Raw genomic sequence first — 12,809 nt, 5'->3', positions numbered from 1 at the left:
GATGAATGAATGAGTGAATAAACAGCAAAGTTAACATTAAAAAAAGAAAAAGTCCTATTTCTTGATTTAAGACAAATTACCCTTTCACTTATTCTCAGTAAATGTTCTAGAGCTACTCTCATCCTTTTTCCCTCCTGGCATCTCACATAACTCACCTATATGTTTGATCCTAAATGTCATTCTTATATTGAAGTTTAAATAACAAGTATACAACGATTCGTGCTTGAAAACCTTGCTTCTAGGTGAAAAGTTATTAAATGAATACTATTTCCATTAATTTTAATGCAAAAAGTGACACGTTTTTGCTCAATCCAAGATACACAGTTTTCATAGATAGCAAAATAAATCAAGTAAATAATGAAAAACTTTTATAAGGAACAAATGTAAAAGTAAATGCATTTAGTTTGATCACAGAATGTAGTATGGTGATTTATTGTCCTCCTGAAAGGAGGAGGCAGAGTCCTTAGATGTAGGTTGGTAGAGAAGTCCAGATTGGGAGAGGCAGGAGGATGAGACCTGCCACACTCACGTGGAACTTAAAATAGCACATGACTCAGAGAAACACCTCGCTATAAAGAAGGGCTACAGAGCATCACACTTCAAAACACGTGCAAGTTCAGTGTCTTTTAGAAAATGCCACCTTGACCTTCTCCCTTTGTGTCTGAGTACACAGAAAACATTTGGTTTCTCCCTCAAACTCTTGAGTGGAGGAAATTGGTGAGTATGTCTTTGTCTGAGATTGTAATGTCACAACTTTCTGTAGCATATATATGTAAGGTGTTTTGGATGAAGACTTCACTGCAGTGAAAAATAATTTGTCATCTGAAAAGTGTGTAATTTTTCAAGAGTGTTCAAAGGTCGTCGATCAGTTAGTGTGGGAGGTAGGTCTGTGTTCGCAGTGTTTGGAGAGGGACTAATCCTGGGGGGTGCTTCTTTGCTGTGATATACACGGCTGATCACCTGCCTCCCACAGATACCTCCTCTGGCTCAGAAGACGAAGGCTCGGTGCAGGGCGACTCCCAGGGGACCCCCACCTCCAGCCAGGGCAGCATCAACATGGAGCACTGGATCAGCCAGGCCATCCACGGCTCCACCACCTCCACCACCTCCTCCTCTTCCACCCAGAGTGGGGGGAGTGGCGCCGCCCACAGACTGGCTGACGTCATGGCTCAGACGCACCTAGGTGAGTGCCCTGCTGGGCAGTCGTCTGTCTTATTCTCATTGTCCTTACGTCTGAGTGGCTGCTGAGTAACCCTGCCCTTTTTATTTTGAAATTTCTCTATTTGCGCATCTCGGCCATGGAATCCATCCGAGGGACAGAACAGAGCCCCACTCCCGCTTCTGGGCTGCTTTGTTGCGTTGGTTTTACTGTTTTGTGAAACCCTTGGTTTTACTATTCTTTACATCCCAGACGTCTCCTCTGCTTGTAGAAGAATGCTTTCTTGTTCATTAGAGAAACTTGCAGCCGTATCTGGTTACGTGCTTTCTTCTCCTCATGCTAAAGTATGCTCCTAAATGAAATTTTAATTATGCTAATAAACAAGGCTGGGGACTTCAGAGTGAGTTTGCCCTTACTTTGGAAGTTACTTAGGAAGGGGAGGCTTTCATCACTACTGCTTATATGGTTTTCTGCCATAGGCATTCAGCTTTCTGGGGTGGTTCACGTTACTTTGTGTGTAGGTTCCATGATACATGGGATCCTCTGTATTTAAAAAAGCACAGAGTTAGGAAGCATTGGTAAGATGTTTGGAAATAGTGTAAAACAGGAGATGAAGTGAGAATTATTAGAGGAAAGGAGCATATTGGATGAGCAGGGGGCTGCGTGGAGGGGATGAGTAAGGGTCCTGTTTCTCTGCCTGCACCCTAGCCCCCCATTCACTGCGCCACATTCATCTGGTGTGGAAGGCACAGCATGAGGTCCAGATCTGTCTGATCCATTTTCAGCTGTGGATTGAGATTTTTAAACATTTCAATAAAAAATTATTCACAAAGTAAATTACTTGCTTTGAATGTGGTGCCAAGATGGTTCAGTATGTTCTCCATTCAAATGGGGTGGACCAGGGTCAGCCGCATCCAGGGACGTGGAAGCTGCACCTCCCTGTGCAGTGGTTGATCATCGAGCACAAGGCAGGTGCACCGCGTCCTCCCACATCTATCCTCTTATCCGAAAACTCCATGTTTAGAAAGTAGGTAAGTGAAATGAATGAATGAAATACTCTGCCAGCTTCTCAGACTCAAAAAGTATTTCTAGATTATTGGCTACTTGACAAGAGTCAGAGGAATTCCAAACTGACTTCTCAGGACTTGGCCCCAGTGGCACTTGCTCAGCATGAAGTTGAGGTTAAAAGCAACAGCCTTTTCGGAATCAGCAGTGAGACTGGTTGTCTACCAGCAGGACACAGGCAGCCGGTTGGGAGGGCTGGGTCTGGTCCCAGTTCTCACGTTAACAGCTGCTGGCTTCTTCAGAAGTCAGTATTCCCTGCTCTAGTTTTTTAGTGGGAAGAAGAGGAATGATAATGTCTTTTCTTTGTACCCATTGCGAGTAAAAAGGAGAAAATAGGAAAATTCTCCAGTTTTTAAAGTAACACTCACATGCAAAGTAGTAGTATTAAATTTCAGTTTAAAATGTTTTCGGGAACATACACTGGTTAATGTGTACTGAGAACCTCTATTTGAAATCATAGATAAAAATTAAGCAGAAATGTATATGACCGTTAAAGAGTTTCAGATGCTAAAATTTCTTCCTCTGTGTTTGGAACCTGAGATAGCCCTGAGGCTCAGTCCGTGTGCTTTGTCTGGTAGCCACCTGGGCAGGGTAGACGTGGAACTCCCTCCACCTCTGCCCCTCGCTCGTACCTTAGGAATGTGTGTTTTCTGACTGAGTACACTTCTAAGGAAATATCAGGAATCTTACCAAGAGAAACCCATAATTTTGAACAGATTACTCCCTGCATTTGTTTCTCCCTTTATGTAGTTACATGTGGAATATTGGAGGAAATTATAGCATGGAGAATTAAATTTATCCGAACTATAAAAGGTTGCGTTACTCAGGTACGTTAAGACTCAGTGTAACCTAAATATAGCTTCTCAGTGTGTGACATTTCAGTAATTTCTAATTTGGCACATAGATAAGTTCCTAGAGTATCCAGGAATTTTCTGTAAATATGAAAAAAATTTTTTGAAAGAAAGCAGTGGCAAAATAATAAAATAAGAAAAAGAGAATTAAGATATTTTACTCCAGGGCTTCCCTGGTGGCGCAGTGGTTGAGAGACCGCCTGCCGATGCAGGGGACACGGGTTCGTGCCCCGGTCCGGGAAGATCCCACATGTCGCGGAGCGGCTGGGCCCGTGAGCCGTGGCTGCTGAGCCTGCGTGTCCGGAGCCTGTGCTCCACAACGGGAGAGGCCACAACGGTGAGAGGCCTGCGTACCGCCAAAAAAAAAAAAAAAAAAAATTTTTTTTACTCCTGTGGCAAAAGCAAAAGAAGTAAAAAGTCAGAATTGGCAGTGTTCAACCTTTTGTTGAGGCCATCAGAAGCCTACAAATAAGAAAGTATTCTGTGTATGTCTGTGTTTTAAGGAATTTAGGGTCAAATAAACCACCAACTTGTAGTACCTCTGGTCCCTCAAGGTGAAGTACTTGGATAGAGTCTGTAGAAACCTCTTTTGCCCAAACGGTAGAGGAAAGACAAGCGTTTAAAGACCATGAAGAGGCTGTAACAAGTGGATGGTACTTCTGCTTTGTGGTTGTTGGAATGAAATCCTGTGTCCTTGTGGGTCCATCCTGACAACATGACAGGGACACTGCACGTGCATCTCCCATCAGGCTGGCTTAGCATACCATGCGGTCCCTGTCCAGGTGATTTTTCCTCCTATGGCTCTGCTTGTTGTTATTCACACTTAAAACACTGACAACGAGGGCTCAAGACGTTCCCCATCCTGAGATGCTAAGGCCTGAGATGTGCACATTTGTGACACAAGAAGATGGACGTGCCATGCGACGGCTCCCTGCAGCTCAGACAGAACAGGGCCTGCACATCATTAAGGGCCCTCTCTCCACAATGATAGAGAACCAGAAGGTGTTTATTCAGAACCTCTGTGCATGTCATGTTCTTAAGACAGTTGGAAAGGAAAGGATCAACACCTCTAAAATATTTTATCATTATCAAAAGTCAAGGAGCATAATTTAGAGTAACCAGGAGAATTAAAGCAACACTTTGAAACTTCAAGAGGCATATTTGTAAAAGGTACTAGAGTAACATAGGAATTAGTAAGCTACATAGAAATGGAGAAACTGAAGAGGAACTGTTAATACATTTCTAGATTAAGAAATAAGAACAAAGCATAATAGATAACATGGTTGTATATTCAGAATCAAAATTTGTATATTCAGGAAATTAAAGAGACTTCTACATGAGCTGTTCTCTTATTTTGTAGCTCCAGATGTATAGGTAAGGTCTGTGTCACCCTTTGTAACTGACACATCTGAGATGATGTCACATTCGGGTTTCATCTACATGTGTTGGGGGTGTGTTGTCATTAGCCAGATATTCATAGAAGTTATTGCCATTTCCGGACTGTCTTAGAATTTGTCAGCACGAATGCTGCTTTTGGTGTGTGCGGTTTGTATCAGCAAGGAAATTCTCATCAGGTTTCTTGCCTCTGATCCTGGTAAGCAGATAGATGTGCCCCCATGTGCTTGATACATAGTTAGCCTGGAGCCTGGCAGCTGTTGTCTGGACCTAGATTCTGGTGTTCTAGGGAATTTGCTCAGAGGGCTGCATAGCCACCGTTGTGATAAGTTACCCTAATTTATTTATGTATAATCATCCACAGTATCAAAGAATTCTTTTATAATCTCTTTATCCATACTTTTCAGACATTTACAGTCTTAAAATATTAACTACACACCGAGGATGGTGATATTAGCAAAGCCTGCACACTTGGGGCTGGGGTCTCCCTGCTATACCCTTACCTCCCCTCCTGGGTGGGGCATCCCTGCATCTAGAGCTTCATGATTCAAAGGCAGGGTCAGTGAATTTTTCCAGGAAAGGACCAGAGAGTGGATATTAAGCTTTGTGGGCCATGCAGTCCCTGTGGCCACTGCTGAATTCCGCTGGCTCAAGAGCAGAAGACAGTGCGTGAACCATAGGCATGGCTATGCCCCCACAAAACTTCCATTTATAAACGCAGCTGACAGACCACCCTGTGAGCCATAGTTTGCCAACTCCTGTTTTAGAGAGTTTTAAGCCACGCTATTGAAAAAGTAAGCAAGAAAAGAAAATTTGCATTAGGTAACACAAGGCCGATGAGACTCTTCCATCAATTACTGCGTGTTTCTCGTGGCTCTTTGGGTGATACAGTACTAAAAGAGAGAGGGATCTCTCACTGGCCGACGTGACTGTGGGAGTTTTTAGTTAGGTCCTAGGTCTGGCTTCTAATCCTGTATTGTCTTGCTCAATTCATAATAAAGCTGAGATCTTCACAGATACTGAAATTGAGTGAATGTCACCATGGATCTTTTTCTGTCCCCTTGTCGAACATCTTTAACCACTGATCCTTTTCCAGCTGAGATGTTTCCATGTCTTTCTCCGTTCATTTTTTGCTATGTTTCCTTTTCTGGGGAAGAAAGCTCCTTTCCAAGTCTCATCTTTTCATCCTTATTCTGGATTCTGGCTCCTCCCAAATCTGCTGGCTCAGCTCTTTTCTCTTTTGTATCTTAGCTTCCCCCATTGGTGAACCGGAGCTTTGGCTGTGATGATCACTCATTCCCTCCTCTCCCGGCCTGCACCACACCCTGGTTCTCCTTCCTGCTCTGTCCTTTCCTCTCCTCTGGTGGCTCCTCTCCCCACCCTGTCTCTCTGTGTTCTTGCCCATTTCATCCACTCCCACAGTTTTCGAGGCCATCTGCTCTTTCACGACCTTCAGATCTGTACCTCCTTCACCCGTCCACATTTCAGAGTGCCTCTTGACCCTGCACCTCAGCCCTACGCTGTGTCCCCAGGTCGCCTCGTCTGACAAGGTCCTGCACTCCCAGGAGCAGGCTCCAGACCTCGCCGTCCTTGGCTCCTCCTTCCACAGACCAGCACAGTCCCTGTTGGGTAGCGTTTGGCTACCCTGTGTCTTGCAGGCCTCCTTCCTCTCCGTTACTGCTCCCAGGACCCTGCATCCAGACACCTCACCTCCCATCTCAGTGCTGCAGCCCCTTCCAGCCTCATATCTGTCCTGTTCATATTGTCCTTGTTGCCCTGTTGATGCTGTTAGGGCACAGATCTGCTCCAGTTTCTTGTCTCCAAAAACACTTTGGGATTTTTGCCACTCGAAACTGATTTTGTTTATTTGGATTTTATACTTAGAATCAAAGTAATGATTTTTGACCCACAAGTATCCTAACCCTTCATCCAGTGCCTACTCCACGCTGCAGGAGTACCTCGGAGCCTGCCGCTCACACGTTGGTGCACACAGCCAACCAAATAGAAAGATGTCTATTCAGTTCTTCTCTTTCTCCCAGTGTTCAAATGCAGTCATCTACACTTAATGCCATGAGTTTCACAGATTCTTTCTTGCAACTCGTGAGAGGAAAGGATTCCCATGCAAGAGGAGAAATGGCAGAGCGGGAGCCTTTGGGCCTGAGAGCGAGGATGGCAGTGTCACCGTCACTGCAGAATGTCACGGTGTAGTGTCGCTTGTGCCCTCAGACTTGGTGAGGAGCGAGTAGCAGCACTCTTGTTCCCCAGGTGAGAAGACCCAGGCTCAGGAAGGTGGATGTGATGCCAAGGGCGCCCAGCTAGTGAGTGGTCAGCAGGAACCAGACTCCTATCTGTCAGGTGTAGGAGCACCTGCTCGTGACACTCCAGTCCCGCTTCCTCCTCAGTGTCTGTGTTCCAGCTTGGCCCTGCTTGTTAAAAGCAGAACAAGAGCTCTTTGCAGACAGAAATGCAATTAAACTTTGCATAAACAGTAAAAGTTCCAGCATCCCCATCACAATCCTGCTGGGTCTGTGGTCTGTACAGGCTTGTGATGATTGGAGCCCTTCAGCATGAATTTGAATTTGCAGATATAAAAGTCAAGAAGCTCTTGTCTGAAGTTAAAGATTTCTGTTCTGATATTAGAACATCCCGAGATTTGTCTAACAGTAACTATCCCATCTTTATGGATTTTTGTGGCATAAATGTGGGAGGGAGGCTGTTCCAGTTCTGAGAACCTGTGTAATGCTTCTAAAGTCAACCTCTGGGAGCCTTGGCTGAGAGAAATGTTTGAATATAGAACCACTGAGCCCTTTCTAACTATCTCCAGGTTTAGTCTGCACATTTGAAAAGCAGCTGTGACTCGCCATTAGCAGTATCACACACACTCTCACAGGTAACCAGAGTATACTGTTCTGTCCCTGAGTGATTATTAAAGGATTAAGGAGATAAATCCTCACTTACATTGTCATGCGTCAATATGACACATGGGTGAGACACCAGTAGAGCTCTCCTGTTGGGGGCTTCTGTCAGAGCCAGGGAGGTTGGACATTGCTGGGGAAACCAAGGAGGAAGTCCTGCTCTTCTCATGAGCTGTGCTTGGAAGATGGGTCGGTGCAGTGGACAGCTGAGCATCGTCTCCAGCTCATTGTCTCTGCTGCAATGTGGAGGGCACAGCCATGTCATCTTAGGGAGCCAGGGCAGCTGGGTGGACGGGTGGTCTGAGGGCCTGTATCGCTTTCTGCTCAGTGACTGTGGAGGTTGGATGGACCGTAGGAGACACGGGAGGGGCCTTGTTGATAGATGGAAGGCTGGGTCCCTCTGAACTCGTCTCTCCTTATCTGTCATCAGTTAGTGGACCACGAGCACGTTGCTTTCTACATGTGAAAACCAGATTTCCTCTTTTTCTTCTCTTAATTTAGAAGTTATTTGGGGACTGAAAAATAACAGGCTGGGAGGTAGGATCTCTGACCACTGATCCCTGAGGTTCCCAGTCATATAGTTAGAATAAAGAAAGCTGTTTTTCAGCGGTGTGAGAACCAGAAGCATGTTATCTCTAGTCGTCAAGTGCTCCAGTGTATTCATTCTTATGTTCATTCATTCTTTGAACTTTCACTCCAGCATTTGCTGAGTGCAAACGACATTGAGCTGGGTGTTGTACAACTTCAGCATCTGAGTAGGACACAGATGCTGTGTGTGGACTGGACTGAGCTGGATGCCTGCAAGAGCAGGAGATGAGAAACGAGTTAGTTCAAGGAAGCAGGGAATTTCCAACGCAGAGCTGAGCAGGAAGACCAGCTAGTAACCTGAAACGGTCATGGCCAAAACAGCTGTCCAAAACGGGTGGATAGTTGGCAAGAGTAACAGACTAAAATCCGAAGTGGGAGGGGGATGCAGTGAGATGGGACCCCTGGTGCTGATGGCTCCAAAACAGCAGATACTATCATGGAAGACGGGTGAATTACACTTCCCTCCCACCTGCCCCTTGTGCCTTGATTCCAGATTCTTAAGGAGCCCATGTCGGCTGCTGGGAGCAAAAGCCATAGAGGGGTGAATGAGACAGGACCCACCTGTCAGGGAGCAGATGCAAAGGTGTCACAGTAGCTCTGGGGCAGTCACAGTGGAGGTGACACCTGATAGGTGGCTGGAAGGTTGGCCGCCATTTTTCTGTTGATTTTGAAAGTATTGGGAAATTGATCTAAGGAACAGTGGGTCATCTGGCTCAGAAGATACGAACCCGCTCTGATGAGAGTTCTTAATCTTTGAAATGCTCCTGTTGCATATGGACCTGTTTGGCATCATGCCTGGGGCTGATAAGCACTTTTAGACCTTTGACCCTGCACCTTCAACCAGACCCTACTTTTTCTGACCCGTCAGCAAGTGTTTCTTGAGCATCTGTTACATACAAAGGTCTTTTCAGTACTCACAAAAGATAGGTAAGAGTTAAATACTTGGAGTCCTGATGTTTATTAAAATAAAATAGGGCACCATGTATCACTGCAATGGAAGAATGTTCTCTGGCTTCCTAACAGAAGCCCGCTGCTGGGCTTATAATCCTACAGTGACAGCATATGTGGGGAGTTTGAAAGGGAGGGGGAGAGGAGCTAACATAAATTTGGAAAGCACTTTGAAGTCATGCAGCTGTCACTGTTCCTATTTTTTAATCACCAGATGTATTGGAATCGTTATTTTTCCCAACTTCAAAGTGGAAGTGAGTACGTCTGCTGCCCAACACAAAGATTCAGTGGCTGCCACCAATGATGCAGCTACAGCATAACGTAAACACAAGTAAACCTGAGTAAAATGGAATGCAGTGAACTTACATTTTAGCTGCTTTTGTCTTACGTGGCTAATTAGAAATGTTGCTCATCATACATTGGCATCTGTTATATTTTTGTTTGAAATATGGGGTCCCAGGGAGTTAATGGCTCAGCCATGGAGAATTAGATCATTTTGAAACATGAAATAAAGTCTATTTGGCAAGAGCACAGGTAGAGGAGATGAGAAGAATGAATGCAGTGTTTGAAATATTAAAGAGGTCATTTGAATGGTCCTCTTCTCTCCCTCTTGCTCTTCCCCTCAGGGATCTGATAAAGCATCCCTGCCGCACCCTCCTCCCTCTCACAGGTACTCTTTTTCTGGGCTAAGATCTAAGAAATTGCCCTTAAGGGTATGTGTCAGTTGGCTCAGGCGGCCATAACAAAGCACCTTAAACACGGCTTAAACAAGAGACATTCAGTGGCTCACAATCCTGGAGGCTGTAAGTCTGCGCTCACGGTGTTGGCACTTTCTCCTAATGCCTCTCTTCCGGGCGTGTAGACAGCCGTCTTCTCTGGGCATCTCTGTCCTCATCTCTTCTTATAAGGCACCAGTCAGATTGAATTAGGGCCCATCCTAGTGGCTTTGTTTTGCCTTAATCATCTCTTTAAAGAGCTCCATCTCCAAACACAGTCACCTTCTGAGGTCCTGGAGATTAGGACTCCAACATGTGAATTTTGAGGAGACATAGTTCAGTCCAGAACAGGCTGGACACTCCTGGAACAGGGAGATGAGAAATGGGGAGCTGGACTCTCTGCTGATGGCCTGTGTTTAGGGGCTGATGCCGATTGTTATCTTCACAGAGATCTCCAGGCTCAGACCCTGGAAGAGTAGTTGTCGGTGCAGAGAGCTGCCCATGTGTTCCTCTCCTGGCATGTCTTTCTGTGTGCCTGGTGACGCCAGTGCTTGTATCTGTTTATCTACGTTAATCGCCACTGTAACTCAGAGGTAGGCATTGTCATTGTCACCCCCTTTTACAGGATGGGGAACCGAGGCATAGGAAGGTCAGTAACCGGTCGCAGGTGATCAGCTCTGAGACGCGGACCTGAGGACCAGTTGGGCAACTGCTGGCGGCCCAGCCCTCAGCCCCCGTGCACATTTCCACACACTTATTGGTCAGTGTGCCTAGGACTGAGGGTCTCCCGAGTCCAAGCACCGGCATTGGTCACGCTGGTTGCTGTGTTTGAAGCTTGCTTAGGAATTCAGATTAATATTCCTTGGCCTCAAGTCTCACTCAGTGTAATGTCCCTTAACATACACAGGCTCACTGACACAGAAGTCAGTCTTCACTTCTGGCGGATTGGGTACTTGCCAATCTGCCTACTTGTTAAAATTACCTGCACCCTCAAATGAGTACCCGTGGGCTTCTCGAGGTCTAGACATTTGCAGAACGGCTAAAATTTGAGTCCCCGATGTGTATGTTCCCAGCGGAGTCGACAGGCCACGCCTCGGCTTCTAGTTCAGCGCAGTCTGTAAATGGCGTCCTTTATGTGATCTCTTCGGTGCTCTGTTTTTTCTCATTCTTGTGCTTTATGTTAGTGATTTCACAGTTTAAACTGGCCCTCACGTGTAGTGACAAGGTGGGCAGTGTACAGCGGAGAAAGGACTTCCAGTACCTGCTCCCCTTTTAACAGCATAAAATGTTGTGCTTTTGTCACGTGGAACTATAGAATCTCGACAGGTTTTTATCTAGTAAGGATTAACAAATCAAAATTAATAGTATAATACTCATTATTAGAACTTAGTACGTATAAAATGACATGGACGTTCTCACTTGACATGCTCTCCTTAATGTCTTATGTAATAAATACAAAATCATGCTTTCCCCATTTAAGTACTTAACTTTATCATCAAATAATGTTATGGGGAAGGCCTGCCGTACGTTTCATTGTGCAGAACACGGCACACCATTCACATTAGATGTAAACAGGTATTTTTTGAATGACTGGACTGTTCAGTATTATTCATGCTAAAACAAATAATAAAATAGCTACTATTTCCTAAATGTTCACCTTCTATCAAGAAAAATGTTCTAAGTACTTTACATATGTTAACTCATTTAATCTACCCAACAAGGAGGTAGTTGCCATTATTCCCATTTGATGGATGAAGAAACCAAGGTATAGAGATCAGGATGCTTCCAAGGTCTCAAGAATTTGCAGAACTGGGATTCAAACCCCAGGCTCTCTGTATCTAAAGCTTGAGCTCTTAACTGCCTCTACTATGACTGACAAGAAAATTACTCCTTTATGAACACATAACTTACAGTGTCTTTTTCCTTTGGCCAGTTGAAGACATTATTTTAATTAAAGTGCAACAGTGATTCATTGATGTGGCACCTGTCGTGATGTTATTATTGTAAAGATCATCTTTATGCTGAGATTTTTGTAGTAGTTTTTGATTCAGAATCTTTTTCTCTTCTTAGGATGTGGCATTTTTGAAACCTTATTGCTTACGTAGCCTTCAGAATAACTGTATCATGATAACCAGAAAACTTACAATTTGCTTCTTTACAGAAAATCACTCTGCACCTCCCGACGTAACCACTTACACCTCAGAACACTCAATACAAGTAGAAAGGCCGCAGGGCTCTACGACGTCAAGAACAGCCCCAAAGTATGGCAATGCCGAGCTCATGGAGACTGGCGATGGTATGTCTTCCAGCAAGTTTTTCCTCCTTTGTAAATTCTAAGTTCTGCTGACGTGCTTTCTGTGCCCTGACTGGATGTGTTTCTTCTAGTGACACAGTCGGCTCTTTGACTCATCAGGTTCTTTATGAGCCTTCCTAGAAGGTGGCATAGTTACAGGAAGTGCAAGCTATCTCCAAGGGGGCCAAGAGTTATTCCTTGTAGGAAAAATGTCAACGTTGTAGGAATTTTGTCATGAGAATAAAAAGATTTGATAAAATTCTTATGTTTTTGCTAATGAATAATGTTGATTCCACAATTAGAAAATTAGTGCAGGTGTTAAGACTGTGAATGGTTACTTGGAAGGGCAAGATGGAGCTAAACACAACCAAAATAATGCACAGAGATGGGCAGAATGGTGCTTTAGACTTTGGAAGAAAGATGGTCCTTTCTCCTCCATGTTGGAAAAAGTATTGGTGATTTGATAAATACAGCCATTCGGGTTTTCTCTTATTCCTTGAATCTTTCATCTTGGTATGCTCTGACATATTCCTGTTACCCATCCTAAAGTACAGACTCGAACATGAATTTCATGCTTTATTCTGCTTTCCTTGACCTTCCAGAGTCATGAAAGTTAGACTGGACCCCGATGATGATATAAAGTGTTATTTTCTTGGAAGATGGCCAAAATAGCCTCTGTGTGCCATCCATCCCACTATGCTTGTGTCCGTGACACTGTGACTCGGGGGTGATGAGGAGGCCTGGACCCAGCCTCTAACAGGCAGATGCCTCTTCACTGTGGTCAGAGCCCAAGGTCGCTAGGTTCTGAGTTCTCTGTTAGTATGTTTGAAGTCACTGCAGTTTCCAGTATGATTGGTTTCCCTGGAATGCTTCTCAGTA

The 12,809-nt window shown here is 44.7% G+C and overlaps 1 protein-coding gene across 7 annotated transcripts in view; it reads left to right on the top strand.

The window, feature by feature from the left end:
* DIP2C (disco interacting protein 2 homolog C) overlaps positions 1 to 12,809 on the top strand; it is a 401,012-nt gene that overhangs the window by 222,470 nt on the left and 165,733 nt on the right. For all 7 annotated transcript variants that reach the window (XR_014296333.1, XM_082647854.1, XM_082647852.1 and 4 more), the window contains 2 exons: positions 974 to 1,183; positions 11,799 to 11,933. Coding sequence is in view for 6 of the 7 variants with exons in the window: in XM_082647854.1 (XP_082503980.1) it covers positions 974 to 1,183; positions 11,799 to 11,933 (345 nt within the window). In the remaining variant the exon portion in view is untranslated. The remainder of the gene's footprint in view (positions 1 to 973; positions 1,184 to 11,798; positions 11,934 to 12,809) is intronic.

The sequence above is a fragment of the Grampus griseus genome, assembly GCF_964374135.1.
Source record: "Grampus griseus genome assembly, chromosome: 2".
NCBI classification, from domain to species: Eukaryota; Metazoa; Chordata; class Mammalia; order Artiodactyla; family Delphinidae; genus Grampus; species Grampus griseus.
This window is presented reverse-complemented; position numbering and strand designations above follow the sequence as displayed.